The 21,289-nt window shown below is 44.3% G+C and overlaps 1 protein-coding gene across 2 annotated transcripts; it reads left to right on the top strand.

Annotated features, from left to right (window-relative positions):
- The first annotated feature begins 4,881 nt into the window (after window positions 1-4,881).
- Window positions 4,882-21,108, top strand: mgarpa (mitochondria localized glutamic acid rich protein a). 2 transcript variants are annotated; one of them, XM_084352266.1, is made up of 8 exons: window positions 4,882-5,066; window positions 7,686-7,786; window positions 8,340-8,445; window positions 10,596-10,613; window positions 13,608-13,919; window positions 16,507-17,555; window positions 18,987-19,033; window positions 19,241-21,108. In XM_084352266.1, exons 1-7 carry the CDS (start codon window positions 4,991-4,993, stop codon window positions 19,020-19,022), a joined length of 1,698 nt encoding a protein of 565 aa, XP_084208392.1. In that variant the 5' UTR covers window positions 4,882-4,990; the 3' UTR covers window positions 19,023-19,033; window positions 19,241-21,108. The 2 variants fall into 2 exon arrangements, with proteins under 2 accessions (XP_084208392.1, XP_084208393.1); XM_084352267.1 differs by lacking the exon at window positions 18,987-19,033.
- The last annotated feature ends 181 nt before the right edge of the window (window positions 21,109-21,289 follow it).

The following is a 21,289-nucleotide window of genomic DNA, read 5'->3' as shown; positions in this document are numbered from 1 at the left end:
TTCGGCTAGCCTCTTATGACGACACAAACCTGTTACTTCACACCTCTAAGAGTCATATCACCCATACCACGGGTTATAGTTATACTTATCTTCAAGTACTGACTGCCAATGTGCTCATGTTCCATTGAACAGTGTGGGTCTTCATGCTACTTTGGTGTTTTTCAGTTGGATCCAGGTCTGTGTTCACAAGCTCCAAGCCTGACCCGACTAACCCCAACTGGTTGCGAGTGGGCCTGGCCTTTGGATCAGCTGCTTTCCTCTGGGGCCTGGTAAATAACCACAGCGTCACGCAGAACATTCAGAGAACAGTGAATCTCAGTGAAGAGTGCAATAGTCAATTCAGTCAGGGTTTATTTTAGCATATTGAGTTGATAACTGATTTGTATGAGAGTTAAATCTGTTTACACCATTTATATCACAGCCTCACCTGTCAAGCTTGTAAACATGTCTCACAGCCCGACGAGAGGCCTTTACCCATGTCCTGTAGCAGTCAGGCAAAGTTTTAATTATGAAAGGCAGTGAAGAATTTGACATTATGATGAGATGTAGTTGAATATGCAGAATGCTCTGATATAACCATGTGGTTCTCCCACCTGCAGCTCTTCAAGCAGCACAGTGCAGATGTACACGAGTACAAAGTGAGGAATGGCCTGGAATAACCCACCAGTGGTATGTGCCTGTTCGTTTAGATGATTCAAAAATGTAATATGAAGTCGATGAATATCATTTTTATGATCTGATACATATTGTCGTACTGTATTCTGTCATGGTCAGTGTATCTTTTTGTCTTTCCATTTTCTTTTCAGAAGCAGGTCTTAAAAAGCAAAAACTGAGCTGTTCTTTAAATTTTGTTCTTAAAATACAAAAAGAACAAATTGAAAATCCAGGCGGTTTTCTATTTCATGGTCAAAATGGATGAGCGAAAATAGAAAAGTGGTTTGATATTCATTTTCTATTTGGTGTAAAAAAAATAAAAATAAAATCACTAAAAAACAGAAATTTACAAGTGTAGGATTGCACATGTGTTGTTTAGGCCAGGCTTCTACAAAACAAGGCCTGGCAAAATTAGAAAGTCTGCTTAAAATGTAATTTTTAGCAGACTTTCACATTATTTCTCTCAAAGGTGTAAAGTAAAATACATTTAAATTTGACATGTTTATAGTCTTGTTTATAGTTTATAATATTACAGTTAAAATATGAGGAAATTAAGCATGTATTATGGCACACTCCGCCCCGACCCAAGTTATCCACAAAACAACACCTTTAGAAAGAACCATATCCATGGGATGTATCAACTTAAATACATTAGATACCAACCAAGACACTAAGTTAAAACACAACAGTAAAAGATGAGAGGCATCGAGCTCAGCAGTCCCCTCTCTGGAAGCCTCTCCCCACTCATGCTGTCGCAGCCCCTCTCCCAGGCCAGCGGCACCCTATTAACCAATCAGGACGGAGCACACCTGGGCACAGTTAGAAAGGACAGGAGGGGAAAAGGGACACAAAGCAGAGGGAACACATACAGCTGTAACATGGTTTTAGATAATTATTACTTATTTGCTGACGTCACATTCGACAAGACTTCATTCAGTCATGGTGTGTAATATAATAAATGCAAGTCTTCGTCCTCTTTGGCCGCTCCAGGTACCAGTACCTCAACGCCATGCATAGATGTGCATCAGCTTGACCAGGTTTTTCACGAATGATGGCTCACTTGACCGGAGTGAGATTTCTGCGGATGACGGGCCTTGTTTGTCATTACAAAAAAACATACAAGAGAAGTCTTCCAAGACATTGTACCCTGCGTTAAAGCAACACTGACACATGTGCAGTCCTACACTCGGCACTCTGGTCTTGTAGTAAATGGGCACATCTGGTCTCGTGCCTGTTGAAAAAAAAATGAAAATCAAACCAGTTGTCAGATGAAACCATAGGCCCATTTTTAGTTTTTTAATAACTGCTTCTGAAAAGAAAACTGAATGACCGAAAGATACACTGACCTGTCATCCAGTGTGAAGATATAAAACTCATGCTGAACAAATAAAAGCTGACACTGTCATTTCCTGTCCTGTGCAGGAGGTGGCCGGACCCCGTCTCTAGGATGCACCTGTTTGTGCGTGTGTTTCTGTTTCCACTGTTCCTGATTCCCCTGTGTAAAATAAACATGTATCATGTGAAATAAAACACGAGTCTTGATCCTTTTCTTCATGGCTGCTGTAGTAATAGCCTTGATACCGCCACAAACTTCAGTACATCATTCATGTTTAATTTTTACTTCTTTATTTATGAACCAATTATCTGAGATACATGGTGTGTGTTTGCTGTTCCTAACATTTACAAATATCAGCGCATACATCTGGGTTTAATGAGCTTGATGATTAAAACTTACAAAAGTACAACGTGTTTGAAACAATCCTTACATTCCTCTGTTAGACAGCTTGTATTTTTAAGAGAATATTCTACAAGTTAATGGACAGCTGTCTGATAGAGAGGGACGATCTCCACACTGTCCTCTTTGCAATGACTGCTTTGCATTTTCTAGTTTATAAATGTGGAATTATGATTACTTTGGGACTGGAGGCAGCCTGTAAAAGCACAGATAAATACAGGAATGACAACATGAAAAAAAAGTTTGAATAGATGAAAATTCTTGCCCACATGTCGTCTATGACCTTCCATACCTAGGAAGGATGAAAGTCACCCGGAGGTATGGAAGGTGATCAGTGCCGTACAAAAAGAAGCAGCAGGAGCACTGGTGTCATTAAGGGTGAATGAAAAAAGTCTAAAGTTGTAATATAGGAGGTGTAAAACTTTCTGTAGCTTGTAAGTGACTTGCTTGTCCCAATAGTATATTACATTGAGCGTGTGGTGTGTTTGTGGTGTAGTGGAGTAAAGCTGGAGCTGTGACACAGTTATTCGGACATGTAACTCCATGTGCTGCTTTGAGGAGGGCTGATGATGATTTCCACAAATCTACTCATGAATTCTGAGCCTCTTTGAGAACGTAAAGTGGATTTAGAGGCTCCGGTATGACCATGCTCACATTGTATTTTATTATTTAACATTGTTAAAGGTGTACACCATCACGTTTCAATAGAGCACTCCAGCAGATGTGTTCACATGGTGTTTCTTCAAAGTATTTTTTCATTAAACAGCAAGGTGTGTGCTTGAGCAGGGCTTGTATGCTAAAATCACATGATCTGTGTTCTCAGAAAAATCTAGGGAGCAATGTATGATTTCTTTATTTTGGCTTAATTTACATTCATTTGTGGGAATATCAGTTGCTCTACGTTTGTTTAGATGGAGAACTTGTCTTCATACAGCCAATCAAATCGCTTCATTCTGCTCCAACAAGAGGCTGCAGTCTGTCGAGACCAAAACCTCATGCTGCAAGAACAGTTTCTTCCCCACGGCTCACGTATGTGGGCAGGAGGGGGTCACAGCTGCTGAAGCTGCTCACAGCCGGCTAGAGAGTCAGTGCAGATCCAGACCTTCTGGAGGAATAAACACCTGGAGTCGCATCAGATTCTGCTCTGATCCGGAGCCGTTTAAGAGGAGAACTCAGAGATTACATTTTAACTTTCGGGATTAAAAGTGGATTTATCTTCACTCCTGTTTATCAACCCTGACTGCTGCAGTGATCCGCGGAGGTGACCTCCATTGTCAGGTGTTTATGTTCTGTAATGTTGACTGCTGACTGGAGCTGGAGGGGAAATGTACTTTACTAAGGACGACCAGATGACACGAAAAAATCAATACAAGTAGTAGTAGACAACAAGTAGTTGTCCAGAATCCTGAATCCTGTCCTAACTGCCTCAGAAATTAGACAAAACCACAGTTTTGGTTAGTTATAGCCTAATAACACATTAAATACCGTTCGTTGTGAACACTGTATGAGTAACACTAACGCTCCTGCTGTCAAGCTGGCTTCATTGTTGGTGTATGCACCATTAAACAACCATCACTACTGCGTTAAATCTATATGATGTGACTGAAGCACTAACGTTGACAGATGAGGTCATGTGTTAAAGTTTTACTCATCTTGAATGTAGTCCCAGCAGCTCACTTCCCTGTCCTGAAAGTAGCAACAGGCGACCTAATGAACAGTGTTGGGTGACGTAACTCATCACATTACAAGATCACTGCCATTAAAAAAGTAACTTGTTACTTCTTTATCTACTGAAAAAAAGTAAGACGTTAGAGTTTTTTAGAGTTACCAAAAATGGCGGTAAACCCCCTTTTTGTTCAGTCTCTGTGTGACTGAAATGAGGCGTATTTCGTAGCCTAATGATGAAGCCTAATCCTCCGAGCGCACTTTAATTTACAGTGTTGAATCACATATGTCCATGCAGTCCTTGTTCTGTATAGAAGAGATAATGTCTCGTCATGTCATTATAGGCTACATTACAGAAGGTATAGGTCTGTTGTGGTTCATATGACTGAGCCTACAATTAAAACTATTTATTCCTATCTCATAATATATCAGACTGTGATCCTCTGTCTGTCTGCTCACCCCTGTGTCCAAGGACAGTCCTTTATTTAAACAGATCCAGGCTGTTTAATTGTTCTATAGGTTATTTGGGCATTTTGTTGAAAGTAACTAAAAAGTAGTGTAATAAGTAATGTATTGCTCTATGCAGACAGTAATATTGTAACTATATTACTTTAAAATGAAGGTAATAAGTAATATGTAATGTGTTGCATTTTGAAAGTAGCTTGCCCGACACTGACTCTAAAGGATTACTTTGTAACAAATTAAATATTATGTATATTGAAACATGTTCTCTTAGATGTCCCCTCCTTCTCTTCTAGGGTGCTAACGACTCCTCATACAGTCATCCTCCTGCCGCTGTGTGGCACTAAGCAGCCTCCATACCGCCACAGAGGGCAGGTCTGTCCTCCGCCTCCTCCCGTCCCTCCAGCAGCCAGCAGCCATTCATCCAGCGTGTGCTGAAGCTGCAGCAGCCTCGTCCTATCCCGGAGAGCAGCGATGTTTTCCTGCAGAGCAGCCTGGCAGAGGTGTGGGCCTTTGGCACGGAGAGCAGCCTACAGGTTGCCCCGGGATGGTGAGTTTCACGAGCCAGGAAAAATACCTTTAAAACGAGGGGAAAACTACGTATTGTGTGTGTGTTTTCCACGATATCTGCCTGGTGACGTTTTCCTCCGTGCCCGCTGCGATAGTACACGCTGTTCTCATGTCAGCCCGGCTGCGTGCAGGAGCGTGGTAATGGCTGCCCGTGTGATGTGAAGGTCAGCTGGCTGCTCTGGCTGAAGTTGGGGCAGGAGCTGGTTGTGGTTTCACCGTGCGGGCAGGCTGAACATGAGGCGGCTGCCTGTGGAGACACGGTGCGGTGTCTCCCGAGGGTGGAGCAGAGCGGACACCACAGCGTGGAGCCTGCCCAGCCTCCCCTCCATACGTTACTTTACAAACGGAACGCGTTACATTTGAAGCCAGTGTAACGGAGGCCCAGCAGCTCCTTTATAAGACACGAGGGAGGCAGCCGCGGCGAGGTGGCCTCTCTCTGAAGGTGAAGCGTCCTCTGCTGTTAACGTCAATGTACAGCATGTATACATTAGACTGTGACCTTCACCAGGCCGCGGAAACATGGTGGCTGCTGTCAGTCACGTGGCCTGTCTGTGTGTGTGTGTGTGTGTGTGTGTCTGTCTGTCTGTCTGTCAGTCTGACTGTCAGCGTGTGCGCGTGCGTGTGAGAAATGTATAGAGGGCATACATCCACGGCTGCTGTGAGCTGGCGCCGGTCGGGTCCCGCAGCTCCTCTTCATCACGATGAAGTGACACATGGACACTGTCGGCGTGTGGAGGCAGCCTGATGATGATGATGATGATGATGATGATGAAGGACAGAGTCTTCGTCATCACTACATACCGTCACTCAGTCAGCAGAAAGGTGTCTGTGTGTGCTAACAGCCCCGTTAGCCTCCTGTAGGCTAACGGGAAGCTAGCGTTACGTCAGCGCTGCACTGGAGCAGATGTGACCTCCAGTCTGTCCGTGCAGCTAACAGCGTGCCTCAGGGTGAAGGCCCTGTCCAAAGAGGACATCCACCTGACTGGCTCAGCGAGTTCAGGTGTAGCAGCCATTCAGAGCTCCACATCATAGGACCGTCTCCTCTTCAGCTGCCTGCTTCAGAAAAGCCCTGAGACTATAAAAAGATGGCAGCGTGACATGCCCTCTCACGGAGGTTGTGCCTCCTGCCAGGCTCTGCTGGGGGCCAGTAAAGAGATTACCTCACAGTGATGTCCACTGTGCAGCAAACATCCGTCCAGAGATCAGACTCCAGCAGCCCTTCTTTCCCTCAGTGGGCCCGTTAACCAGAGCAGGGTATCATGCTGTAATCCTGTGACCTGTTGACCTGCCTCCCCCTCTGCCGCTCATGAATTTCACCACCTTATCCCCCACCAACCCATACGTCCACTTGAGCCGATTAACCGGTGTAAATAACAGGGTGGTGGGGGGTCGCGTCGGAGCCCTGCATACTGGATAACTTCCTGACAGCCTGACCCACTTCAAATAAAACCCATATCAATCTGCTGGATCTGGATTTTTGTTTAGGTTCCAATTGTACTCACTCAGATACCAGCCGCCTAAACACACCTGATGTTATTCATCAAGATCCATATTCCCTGAGGAATTAACCAAAATGTTGACAAATCTCACAATGTTAAAGAAAATGAGAACAAATTCCTGCATCGGTCCCTTTATGTGGATCCACGCAGCAAGTTAATGGGCTCAGTTCTGGGCTGAGACCCATCCTCCATCCAAGGGTTAGAGATCTGTTCAGTAGTTTTTGTGTAATCCTGCTGACACACTGATGAACCATCAGACATCAGGTGAAAACATCACCTCCTCGGCGGAGCTAACAACAAAGCACCAGCAGTAAGTCCAGTTAAGAGCGAGGCGTACAAAAAGACACGGCCCGGCTCAGTGCTGTCTGTGTCAAAGCGTTGAGCTCCACGTTGGGTTTGTTGGATCTGTGGTGTTTGCAGAGGTTTTAAGTGAGAGCCGATGTAAGCAGTATGGGAGGAGGTGTTGACTCTGGTTTTTGATAGTAAACAAAGCCTGCTCGCCTGCGTTTTTCTTCGTCGTGCTAAATGTTCCGTCTGCAAAGAAAGCGCTGGGACAAACTCTGGGACTACTTGATTAAAATTTTCCGTCAACCACTTTGTCACCTGAAATCACAGCACAAAAGTGACATAATTAACATAATTAACATAACAGACCAAGACCAAACTGTGTCTCTTCTCAAAGGGTGTGAATTAGTGAAGTACCTTGCAGGCGCCAAACAAGTGCTGACAGGCTTATTTTTGGCAATCTAAATCTATGGCACTAAATCCAATCAGAGTAGGAGGCATCATGAGCCCGAGAGCGCCTTAGGGTGCTCTCTCACCAATCCCTTTCTCACCGAGAGCCGAGGCTTATGGGTTCGTGCTGCACATTATTCCTGTCCTGAAGGAGCTTTTCAAAGCCACGAGGGTCTGTCCAGGGTCATCAGCAGTGGGGACACGGAGGCAAAGCAGTTCAGGGGACTGCATGGTTAATTTAGATTTAGCACCCTTTTGTTCCATTTGTGATCTGTCACTGAAAGGACCTCCTCTAACGGCTCTATTAGGAAAATCTTAAGAGTTATCAAACAGTCTAATGTGTGTCCCTTTAAACCCTTTTCCAGTTGTTCAGCGGCGGCAGATGTCATCAGTTCCTGGTGGGTCTGGGGAGAACATAGTCTACGCCCTGCTGTGTGGTGGAGCCTTTGTTGGTGCTGTGACATACGTAAGTTATATTGTTTCTAAAAGTTCACCTTTTCAGCTTCAACACATTTGACACTAACAGATGCAATGTGAGGTCAGCAGCTCTGACATATTCTCTGATTTACACAAGATGGTATTAAGGCCACTGTAAAAAATAAAAACTGACTTTAAAGGTGTTGTTGTGACATTCTGCCACTAAACGTGGCCTTCCACCTCCCCCTATCGCTGCGAAGCTTGTCCCAATTCAGTTGCAGTATACTAATAAGTTATTAGTGCTTTTATTGTGAAAAAGTTATTAGTAATAACTTTTTCACAATAAAAGCCCCCTGTTATTAAGTCATTTAAAAGCTTTTATTATGAAGCAACATTACAGGAAAGGTGTTTTCAGCAGCAGTAACTGAACATGAAAGTTGAAAGTAGTTCTGAAAAAAGTCTAAGCTCAATTTTTCACAGTGGCCATAAGATCATCATCATCCTCCTGTAGATTAACGACGTATGTGGAATGTGAATCTTTTTAATTGAGGGTTGAGATCTAAACAGAAATATCAGTCTGAGACTTGCTCCTCTGTCCACAGGCGGTCAGCACTGTGTCCACAGACAGCGCCAGGTTCAATGATCGCATTGCAGAAATCAATGCCAGACCCAAGACAGAGTGGGTACCTCGACCATGGCCATACAAGAGTAAGTATTCCTCCTCACCTGACACTTGCAGTTTTCACCCACTTTGCCATAGGCTGATCACTGGCCTGCTCATGTCAATGTAAAAGTGGTTCTCAATAAAACTTTGCTCACTTGTTCTTGCTGTGTCAGTACAATCCAAGTAGGATTTGGTTCTGATGGCTCCATTTTATTTTAGCTCCACTTCCACTTTGACAGGTTATATTGAGTTGAAGCTAAAAGGCTAACTAAATCTATAACCAATCCTTCACTTCGGTTCGGACTGTTTAAAACACAGCAATGATCTGCTCATCCTGGGTGTTTTCTGTTATTTTTCATCAGTTGATGAGGACAAACAATCACTAGTAGGACCAGCATGCAAGTAGCATAAGAACATAGAAGCTTCGTCATTCGGCAAACCCTCTGACAGACAAACAGACCAAACACCTCAGCAAAATGCAAATGGACCCAGTGATGGCACTATTGGCTTCAATGTGTTTTGGAACAGCTGTCCTGACGCATGTTATATATACAGCTGACATGTGTCCTTTGCCATTGTTTTAAGTCTTGCATTAATTTAGATTCATTACTGACTAGATTAATATTTGACATTGTCCATGTCTGAGCAAACTCATTTTGTCTCTGTGCTGTGGTAGTAGAAATGAAAAGGTGCTGTGGAGTCATCTCTAGTTGTGTGAAGATCTTTTTATTAAACCATTTAGCAAAGGGGTTGGCAAACAGCAATGTGTTGGCTAAGTCTGGACTGTAGTTATTTATAAGAACTTAGAAATTGTAGCTTTGTTGGATGATTCTGAAACTGTAAGACACAACAAGGTAAATCCACTGCCAGGTGACATCACAATGACACAAACTGACCACCTAATAATGAAACACCCCACGTGGAGAACAGCACAGTGCTGGGCCTGGCTCTGCACTGTGTGAAGCCTGATGGCTCGTACTGTGGACAGCTCCTGGTGCTGAAACCAGAGCCAACAGACATGAAAACTAAAATCATTTGAATGAATTGAACAGTTTCATATCTGTCCAGCCTCGGCCTCACTTTGAGTGAAATGATTGAGTTCACCCTAAGCAAAGGATTGTGGGACAGTCCCAGATTATCCCCTGCTTATTTCAGCAGTGAGGGAACGCCACCAATGTAGAGACTCAGTCTGTTGGTAGAGTTGTCTCAGCAGCTTAGAGAGACACACACACACACACACACACACACACACACACACACACACACACACACACTGCTGTCCTGCTTGTTTATTATAGAACCATGCGTGTGAGACTGACTCCTGAAGTTGACGATGCTTTAGAGAGAAGCCTTCAGTGCAGTCAGACTGTACAGCAGGCCCCCCCCCCTCTTATACAATCTCATTTCCTCTCAACATAAACATCTCTGCAGCACACGCGACTGTGTATTATGTTTGAATATTATCTGTGTGTCATCACTGATAGTTGGCTCTTACTTTGTTGTGGCTAGCACACTCTCAACAGCCCGTGTTCGGTTGTAGACAGGGAACATTAGTAGACTTGAACCAGTCTGACCAGTATGAATAAAACAAACACACTGCAGTGAACAGATCCCATCACTGTGTACAGTCACAAATGCAGAGGAAGAAGAGTGTTCAGAGTCGGGTTTCAAATATGTATTAAAAGCACTGTTCTAAGGCAGTAACAGGTTAACTGTTGGAGTAAACAACAGTAACGAGTAGCTGTCCCTGATGCTATAGGTTACATGCTGGCATTCCGACATCCCAACATTCCGACATCCCAAAAGTCCGACATACCGCCATTCCGACATGCGAACGTCCCGGCATTCCGACAAAGTTTCACCATTATCCGCAACACATAACCCTAACCCTTTTAAAAGATGAAAGAAAGAAAGAAATACCACCATTCCGACCTTAGGAGGCAAAAAATGTCGGAATGATGGGATGTTTCATTAAAGGTTTAAGTGTTGCCATTCAGACAATTAGGGCCTAATGTCGGAATGGCGTTATGTCGGAATGGCGGTTGCCTCCTGATGCTATAACCTCTACCAGAGTTGAGAAAGTTGATTTGTTAGTTTTTCCAGACATTTCTTTACTGCTCAACAGCTGAGCAGCTACTGTTGCTGCAGCTTGTTTCTATGTGAAACTTACACTGATGTTTGTGTTTGCTTGCAGAGGCGGACGATGAAGAGGGTGAGTTGTGTCATCACATCATTCATTGTCACTGCTTGAGAACTTTCTGACTGCTTCACCTAAATGTTGACCTGAGGTCAAAGAAATGTTGGCGTGGGCTCGACTGTGCTTGTAATAATTCCACTTGCAATGAACGCTCATGATCCCACCAATCACTGAATGTTTTTAGCACTTGTTGCACAAAGATTAGACCGTGGGAAGGAAATTAACCAAGTGTTGTACACAGAAATGACGACAGCTACACCTAAATGGAAATAATGTGATTGCAACAGCAGACAGTTGTCACATCTAACACAGACCAATGCAGTTCATCAAGATCCATGCATGCCTCCCCGAGGAATGAACCAACATGTCGACAAACACCCTCTCACAATGTGGCCAATACAATTTTGACACATGTCCTCCTGTGCGACCTCTCTCACCTCTCCTCACTTTACCCTTCTGGCCCAAAGGCTTGGTCACCAGATCAGTCCGTCCTCTCTCTCCCTCCCACTCTTCACTGTGTCCTTCACATTAGCACAAGTAGGCTAGGCTTTCAATTCTTCCAGACTGTTGAAGACATGTCCGCTTCAAGTCGGACGAACTAGTGACGTTGTCATAACTTCCTCATGACTAAGGCTTCTTCTCATACGGCTTTCTTCATTAGCATTAGCAGTGCATCTCGCTAGCAGCCCATTACCATCTTTGTGCGACTGGTTGAATGTAGATTGACTTTATTGTGTAAACTGAACGTGGCTTTTTTAAAGAGCTAAATCTTTTCTTCCCTTATCTCTAACTCTCTGTGTCTTTACTCTTTTCAGTGTAATGGTAAAGCTAAGGTCCTCTGTGGCCGCATGGATATTCGTCCTAGAACTGGACTCTTTGGATCTGAACAGGAAAACAAAACCCCTCTCTCCTCCTTCCCTGTTCTGCTAAGAAAGAAAGAAAACGAGTCCTCTTCTGAGCCTAAAACCTCTGGACAGTACTGTGAAGGATATTGATCCGGTGCTCCTTTCTGCGTTTTGTTTTTTTGCCTCTTGCTGCTAAATGTTAATGTGTAAATCTGTGAAGAGGATTAATGGACTTGACAACAGTATCCACGATCCAGTTTTGTCAATGTACTGTATCATGTTTGGTTATGAATGTTAAAAAAATCAACTCTGTTTTTGTGGGACATTAGCCAGTCGGCCAACTGCTGTGCAGAGCTGTAATTGCTAACGCACTGGCATGCACTGTTGTGAGTGATAGTAATCCATTAGCATTGTCCACAGGGCTCTGTTAGCTGGTGTAGCCACCTTTTACATTTAAAACGGCGGTGACAGCTGCAGCTGGGCCGTCCCTAATGCAATACTTTAGAGTAGCAATTCATCATAAACTAATCGGTGCTAAATCTCGGTGCCTGAGTGCATGTTTACTCATCAGTTTATTAGTATGTGTAGCACTGAAAAGCTAAGTTTTACATGAGTTTATGATGCACATGGATAGGATCAGTGGTTCAGAACTTATTAAACATTTTCAAGCTATTTTCAGGTGAAATAATGCTGATTATAGATTTAGCAGCTTAAATCAGATTATTTGTTTTGATTATTACGTTTTTTTGGTCTCATTTGCAGCAGGAAAGTGTTTTGAATTGGCTCCAGCTACTATCACTCCCAATAGTCAGTGATCATGTGTTAAGCGTCAGAGTCAAAGCTGGTCCCTGTCTCCCACAGCTTGGTATGTTCTTGTTAATGGTAAATGTAGAATGGTGAAGATGTTCCTGAGTTTAAAATTAAAGACGCACAACCCCCTGGGCTGTCTCGGTGTCTGTCTCACTGTCAGACTGACTTTCAGACTTTCAGACTTCCAGATAACTGATAGCTTGTTAATCGGATGGTAAGAACCAAGATTCAACTTCACCCCCTCTACCCTCCACCTAACCCTGCACTCCTCTCCCTCCTCTTCCCCTCCCTCCCTCCCTCTCGTCTCTTTCATGCCCCTCCCTGTCTTTGAGTTTGCATGCACACGGTGTAGTAAAGTTGACGCCTCTGCGATTTTCAGGTGACGTATTCACTGAGGCAGCGGTAAGGTTTGGACTGGCATGTCTAGGAGAAGCATTTCCCAATCGACCTGCTAAGAATATGATCAGCTCTTGGTAGCTGTGTTTCCATCCAACTGTCAGACTCACTTGAGTCTGACTTTCCAAGCAAGTTGAAAACATTGAGCCATCATAATATCCAAAGTATGGCCCAGGACAGTGCTGCTGCTGTCCCATCTACGTCGAAAACAGTGGAGGCGTTGGCAGCAACCACTCGCCGTCTCAAATCGGAGACGTTCAGAAACGTTTTAGAGCAGTCACTTTTTTTAACCTAATCAACTAACAGTGCCATAAATTATTTCAGATTTTTTGCCCTCCAATACTGTCAGGCTGTTGGATTTTTAAAATGCAGCAAAGAATCTCAGCTTGCCTCACAAGGTAAACAGCCAGTGGGGAAACTTGCTCAGCAAGTCAGGGTCAAGCGTCAGCGTTTATAGGTCTGGAACTCACTGTGCTTTAGCCCAGCTAACACCAAAGTACATTACACTGTCAGCTCTCTTACTACACTGCTGTTCAGTGTGCACAATTTTTTTCCACTGACTGCGAAAATGTAATTCAGTAAGTGACAGCCCTACTACTGTCGAGCTTTATTGGTATCCTGAAAGATTTTCAACTCTTTTCTCTCGTCGTTGTCCGTCTCACACCTTGGATGGAAACCCAGCTACTGATAGTATATGAATCATGAATCATAAATATTTAATCAAAATATATGACATTTGAGAAGAGATGTTTTGCCTTGTTGATCTTCTTACATGCAGCTTTTCAAACTCCATGTGTCTGTACCAGTGAAAACTGTAGTTTGGCTGGGAGGCGGGGGGGTTTGTAGAGTGAACATCAAGACTACTGGCTGCTCAGTGTAGAAGACAACAGAATGTTTATGTCCTGTCAGTCAAACCAATGCTGTGGCTGAAACTGTCCACCTGGTTCTTGTGTTCCAGGTGAGGAGGAGGAGGAGGCAGCAGCTGAGGAGGAGGCAGCAGCTGAGGAGACCAGTGAAGAGGCTGAAGCTGTCGAAGAGGAGGCCCCTGCAGCTGCTGACGGCGAGGCAGACACTGTAGTGGAGGCAGTCGCCGAGGTCGTAGAAGAGGCTGCCGAGGCCGTTGCGGAGGTGGCTGAGATCGTTGCTGAGACCGCGCAGGAAGTGGAGGCGGTGGCAGAAGAAGTGGTCCAAGTGGCTGAAGCTGTTGAAGAGGCTGCCGAGGCCATTGCAGAACCGCCAGCTGTTGCTGCCGAGGAGCCCGAAAGCAACGGTACGACTTCTTCCTCTGAGGAGGAGGAGGCAGCTGCCTCCGACGCCTGAGGTTCCACACATTCACCACAGGGAGACACACACACACACACACTACCAGACGCACACTTGACTATCTCTTAACTACCTTAACTAAAGGGTTGGTGACAGTAGGTCATTTTCCTCCCTCACAACACTGGGAACAACAAAACTGGTAACTTCCAGTCACTGTCTAGAACCACTAGAGGTTAGCTGCTTCTCCTCGGGTGCCTGGTTCACCTCTTACTGACCGTTCTCTTCTGTCTTCCTAGAGCTGTATATTTTCCCTTTTATTTATTGGAGCGGGTATAGGGGGCAGCATTGTGTGCATTTCTTCACGCAAAGAGGACATAAGATTTTTCTGGAGCGCAGAGTAGATTACTTTGTATGATGTCTATATTCGTTCAGGTTATCATGTTTAAAAACGAGGGAGGCAGCGGGTTCCTCTTGATTTCCAGCTGCACACCACAGTGAGGCATTTCCACAGTGAGGTCTTTATGTGACGCTCATTGGCAGTTATGGGTGAAATAAATGTGATCACTCTCAGTACAAACATCATGTATGCATGATAGGCCCTGATATCGAACAGTAAATGGCACTGAACCCTGTTTATTCCCCCATGAGAATACCACAAGCCGTATTAAATCTGGTTCAACCAACCACACACAAGAAAAGCGACATTACAAGAGAACAAGCAGGAGCACCCCTCAAATGCTGTCATATCGTTGGTATCGCTTTGTTATGAAGGCCCTAATGCTATTCGATGAGATTTGATAAACGCTGTATTACCTTGATACAAACCTCTGTAATGTTGTAACACTTTGCCAGTTATCACAGAGCAGGTAGATGCCTGTTTATCCTTAAACTGTGGTACAGTTGTGTATATCCTTCAGTAAGATGAGATGGTTCTGAGATTGTGTACAAACCCTGTAACTGCTGCAGTGTGTTAGTGTCCTCAAGTGTAATGTGAATCTGTCAGAAATCGTACAGTCGGAGTAAATGTCAAAGACATAATGAGACTATTTAGTGATTCAAACCATGTGATCATATTTTTATTTTGCTTATAACTGGATAACGAGCACTGTGAACAATTAGCGGTAATTCATCGAGCCATACAATAAAGCTTTTCTCAAACTGGAAAGGTTTACTGCCGTCTTTAATTTGTCTGAATTGGTGTTATTGCAGTCATTTGTATTGGAGCCTTAAAATAAGGACTTTTCTATCCATTCATTCCAGTTCAACAATTACATTTCAGCGCTTATTTTGTCTTCAGAGAACCACAAATCAATTTTTCTGTAAATAACATTAGTAAATTCAATATGTGAGGGATTTTTTTGAAGTGAACTAACCGACACAAGCATGATCTTTTCATTTATTATTAAGAGAGTATTTTCACCATCTCCTCACTACTTTCTGCATTCGACTCTGCTTTGCTGCTATGTGTATCACAAATGCACTTCTGCATTCATCAAGACACAACCCCTCTGTTTGCTCGGTGATTTACTTCAAAAGGGTGTATTTGCATGTTATAGCTACATCTACAACTATAAAATGTAACCAGTACATCCTGTCTCGAAGACGCTTCTTTAAAGCAACATTATGTAGAAATTCGTATTTTGCATGATTTGGCTCCCCCACTGCCTGAGTGCAACACAACTATCATAAACACAAATCCCAGGTTTCTGTAACTTTGTCAGATGTAATGTAACGTTAGCTGCTAACTAAAAACACAACTCAGCACGTCATAACAATGTTATGTTTTCAAAACATACAGTATGTGTTGAAGTAAACATGCATGCTCAGGTGTTTTTTGCCATGCTGGAGTCATAGTTTGTACAAGTGTTGCACACAACTCAGAACAGTAAGAGCACGCTAAGCTAACATAATCTGAACCAGAAACAGTAACACCTGGCTGTAACATGCTAACAGCTAAAGCTCTGTTGAAAAGGGCTGACTTGGCGTTTGATCAAAAACTAGGGCGTTGACAACTTTGCTAACAGCCAAACATCAACAACACAAGACATATAGCTGTAACATATACCCAGCTAATATCACTCACTATTCATCAGCAACAAGTCCAGCTCTGCGTCTGTCTGCAGCCTTTTATTTAGTGAAACTGTAGCCAGTGGCTTAAAGTCAGTCACACTCCGGCTCTGCACCTAAAGACTTCCTCCCAGTGGTCCAAAGCTGCAGTGATAGCGGTGTGAACACAACACTTACCAGCAGTGCTCCAAGCAGTGTCTGCTAGGCTAGCAAAGCTAACTTGCAGCTACAGTAGCAGCAGTTACAGGTTGTGTGTAGACTGTGTATATTTTTTATTTTTATATGGAGGTACTTCATTGGTTTGTTGCACTGCTCTCTTCAACTTCTGCCACTACTGCCTGTTATCTTTGCACCTGCATGTAGTCACAATCCACCAGATTTGCTTCACTAAATTCTCTAACCCGAGAACGGTCTCACAAATGACCAACAAGTTACGTCATCTAACCACCTTAAGTTGTGTAGACTAAATGTAGGAAAATATAACTTGAATATTAGTGATGTTTGGATGGCTGGACTTTGTGTTGCAGTGTTGCTGGCTGCTGCCTCTACTCTAGAGGTGCCGAAGATAGCTGAAGCAAACGAATGCTCGACACCCATTGTTGAAGACCTCAAAGACGAAGAGTCCCCGGCATCACTGGAGGCAATGCCTGTTGAAGAAATTTCACCAGTAGAGGAGGCTCCTTCCCCAGTAGAAGCAGCTGCTGCACCAGTGGAAGTTGCACCAGTTGAAGAGGCTCCCACACCAGTAGTCGAAGATGTGCCCGCACCAGTAGTCGAAGATGCGCCCGCACCAGTAGTCGAGGAGGCGCCCGCACCAGTAGTCGAGGAGGCGCCCGCACCAGTAGTCGAGGAGGCGCCCGCACCAGTAGTCGAGGAGGCGCCCGCACCAGTTGTCGAGGAGGCGCCCGCACCAGTTGTCGAGGAGGTGCCCGCACCAGTTGTCGAAGAGGCGCCCGCACCAGTTGTCGAAGAGGCGCCCGCACCAGTTGTCGAAGAGGCGCCCGCACCAGTAGTGGAGGAGGCGCCCGCACCAGTAGTGGAGGAGGCGCCCGCACTAGTTGTCGAAGAGGCGCCCGCACCAGTAGTCGAGGAGGCGCCCGCACCAGTTGTCTTAGAGGCGCCCGCACCAGTAGTCGAGGAGGCGCCCGCACCAGTTGTCGAAGAGGCCCCAGCAACAGTAGAGGTTGCATCAGTAGAAGAGACACCTGCACCAGTTCTTGAAGCTCCAGCACCAGTTGAAGTTGTACCAGTGGTAGAAAAAGCCGATGAACCAGTTGTTGAAGTTGCCTCTGCACCGGTTGAACCTGATGATACCGCAGCTATAGTTGAAGAACCAGTCGCCACAACAGTTGTCGAAGTTGCAGCAGCCCCTATTGCAGAAGTAGCCAGCCCTGTGGTGGAAAAACCAGCTGCAGTGCCTGCAGAGACCCCAGCAGAAGGTCCCAAGAGAGAGTACATTGTTGTGGTTTTGGATGGAACCCCTAAAGCGGATAAACAGGCCAAGGTTCTGGGAGTAGGGCCCATGACTGGTAGAGTCATCCCAGCTCCAGAAGATGACAATGCTCCTGCTTCTGAGGTACCAGATAATATTTAAGATTCCATGTACTCTCCATGTCCCTTGTATTATTTTCTCATTAAACCTGCTCAGTTAGGTGAAGCCAAGATGTTGGGTTACATTGGTGGCAGCTGTGTTTTTTTACTGCAGGCCACTGTTGGTGTGTTCCTCTCCTCATGCGCTTATTTGCATTTTAGCTTCCTAGCTACAGTCGCGGTCAAAAGTTTCCATCCACTCATAAGGAACATGTATATGGCAGTCTTCAGTCCCAATGATTTCTACAGCTCTAATGTTTCTGTGATGAATGAGTGGAACACAATCTACTTTGTCACAAAAACATTCATGAAGTTTGGTTCAGTAATGAATTTATTATAGGTCTTCTGAAAATGTGAACAAAACTGCTGGATCAAAAATATACATACAGTAATTCTAATATTTGGTTAAATGTCATTTCCACCTGAACCAGGTGGAAACTTGTTTCTTCAGCACAGTCCACATGTTCTTGGTGGTGTTAGGGTTAGGGTTAACCATGTTTGATGTGTGTTTGGAATCACTGTCCTGTTTGAACACCCAACTACACCTCAGACCCAATCATCTGGCTGATGATTTTAGGTTTTCCTGAAGGATTTGGAGATAATCCTCCTTCTTCTCCATTTACTTTCTTTAGAGCAGCAAAACAGCCCCCCAGCATAATACTACCAGCACCATGCTTGACAGTAGGTATGGTGTTTTGGGGTTAAAGGCCTCACCTTCTCTCCTCCAAACATATTGCTGCTCATTGTGGCCAAACATCTCAGTTTTTATTTCATGTGACCACAGAGTTTTCCTCCAGAAGGTTTTTTCTTTGTCCATGCGATCAGCAGCAAACTTCAGCCGAGCTTTAAGGTGCTGCGTCTGGAGCAAGGGCTTCTTTCAACACGGCAGCCTCAGCTCATGTTGATGTAAAACACACTTGGCTGTGGACACTGACACCTGAGAGCTGTAGAAATCATTGGAACTGAAGACTGCCATGATATACATGTTCTTTGAGTGGATGAAAACTTCTGACTGCGACTGTACCTGGCTGAACAAAGCTAAGTTACAGACATGTGGTGCAGAGACAATGACCCTTTTAAACCCAGCACAGGGATGTATGTCAATGGTGACGGGAGACAGTTCTCTGCGCTGGGTGAGACCAGTGGGTCCAAACGGCAGCAAGTAAAGTAGTATGCTAATGTGCAACTGCTGAGGGGGACACACCACTAACGATGTCATCGTCAAAAGCCAATTTTGGTAGACAGCTCCCAACACGAAGTTGTAGAGTTTAACAGTATTTTAGGAATGAACTGAAGACACCAGTTGTATTGTGAGGATGCTTCAGTATGATATCTGTAAAGACGATTTCACCCTGCTTGTCTTCATCAGTGTGGACTTTAAAAATAACTAACATGGATTTTAAACTCTGCTATTCAGGGTAGGCGACGTCTGCTTAGGATGCAAATGCAGTAGTTCCAACTAAGGTACTGAGCCTTTTATTATCTCTAATGTACCCTGGTAGAGAAGGCTGTGGAGACACTGTACTTGTGAATAGAATTTGACACCTACCCTTCATGTCCATGTTCTTATACTTCAGGTTTAAATACACTGTAGGAATGTAGAAAACAAATGCAATGTAATTCATACAGTGTACAGTACTGTTGACCTATGTATTTCTGTCCTCATCACAGTAAATGGCTCCTGAATGATGACTCTATCCTGCAGAAGAAGAGGATGTGCCTTTCTCCTACACTTGCCCCCCCACCCCACCCCACCCCAAAGGACACAAGGGACTAATATGTGGTTCCAGTGTAAGATGACCTTAGTGTACAATGTGTGGGACCATCATGCCAACATATTCATGGTGCCCCTACAGCCCGATTACTGTGACACTCCACTCTGACTTCCATGTCTTGACTCCATAGTCCTCACTGAGCCCAGTCAGTAGTTGAACACATCCCTGGTTTATCTCTTAGCCGCCTCATTCTTGTAACAACCTGTTACTGTTGTGGACAAACTGAGCCATTCACCTCATATTTTTTCTTGTTTACTGCCTCGAAAATCACTCCAGTGGAATCCTCCGTACTCCTCCCCACATCCTGTCGACCCAGTCACTGCCCAGCCACTTGTGATGTGAACCTACAGTATTATCTCCTGAAGCGAGGGCTCTTTTTGAGTCACCAGCATTCTTTACAGTACCCGAACTCAGGTTCTTCCTCTGCTCCTCTTGAACTGTTGCTCTGGTTTATCTCTTTTATGAAGAAACACTTTGAGCACACTGGCTCAGTAGTTACCTTGTTACCTCAGTTTTTTCTCTCGTCTCTTAAATCACACTACAGACCTCCTCTTGATGCTATCGCAGTGTTACAGCTCCTAAGCAAACGACTCAATTGCTGAGCCATTATCTTCACCAAACACATTGTTACTTCTTAGAATTTGATCACCAAGACACCTTCTGCTCTAAGACTACAGACACTTGTTTCCCCTTATGTTCACACACACACACACACACACACACACACACAGACACACACACACAGACACACACACACACACACACACACAGACACACACACACACACACACACACACACACACACACACACACACACACACAGAGAGAGTGCTGTACTGCGCTCTTTGGGTTAAAACTCATGGTTCACTTTCGGCCACACTCCAGTTGATGATGTCCCAGCAGGTATTTTCCCTTGAGGGTTGTTGGGTAACACCAGCTGTGACATCATGATGGGGGCGTGGCCAGATAGGGAATGTTTAGACCCATAGAGGGCGGTGCAGCAGGTGTTTTCTTGTATAGATTTAGCATTGTTACCTTTTTAACGTGAGTTTGTTCCTCCTCTTTTTGCAGACAATCTAATGAATACACAGTGAATGTGATAAATACCCTGATAGTATGTTGTAACCTCATTTGCACAATCCATATTCAATCATGGTCAAAGTGGGAAATCCCTTCCCATCAATGATACTGAGTTAAAGAGAAGGGATACTGGTTTTGCCGTGTCACCGCAGACGGTGTCATGGATCTGTCAGGACAAGTCGTTAGGTGGGTAGGGGAATACATAAACAGAATCATGTTCTTTCACTCTTCTGTCTTTTGGAGAGCTTTTTGTTCTAGCAGTCAGTCCTGTGTGGTTGTAATTGAAAGGCTTGCAGCAAGTACGAACGTCCATGATAGTGGTGTGACATGAAGTGTGTGTGTTTGGGAAATGTTGCAGTATGTCTGAAGAAAGGTCTCTGTGTGAAATGCTTCCACAGCTCTGTTGTACTGTCTTCATTCAGTCCCTCTTTCAGATTTTCTTTACCTCTACTTTTGAATTTCTGTCTTTCTTAGCTTGACATATGCTATTTTGAAATGGATCAGAGCTGAGGGAAGAACTGAATTTAGTGTTGGTAGTTATTTTAAAGAAATACGATTTAGAAAATGACACTGTCCTTAGTGCTCAAAGGCACGTGTCTCGCGTAGGATGTAAGTGAGTGACTGGCTGTTTCACACATGACTGTTTGTCTTGTTTTTGCAAAATAAAGAGGGATTAAACAATGATGTCTGTCGTCTTTTAAGACCAATTCTTCCCAAGAACACCTAAACTGACATGATTGTATGTGTGTCTGCTCTATGTCACAAAAACAAGCAAGAGATGAAGTTCATAGTGACTTACCTTTTGTGTAAAAATTGAGATAGATGGGCTTAACACCTTGAGTTTGGGTTATGTGAGCCCAAATTA

Source organism: Pagrus pagrus, assembly GCF_965226575.1.
Source record: "Pagrus pagrus genome assembly, chromosome: 5".
Classification (NCBI taxonomy): domain Eukaryota; kingdom Metazoa; phylum Chordata; class Actinopteri; order Spariformes; family Sparidae; genus Pagrus; species Pagrus pagrus.
Note: the sequence above shows the minus strand (reverse complement) of the source record. Positions and strands in the feature narration are given on the sequence as shown.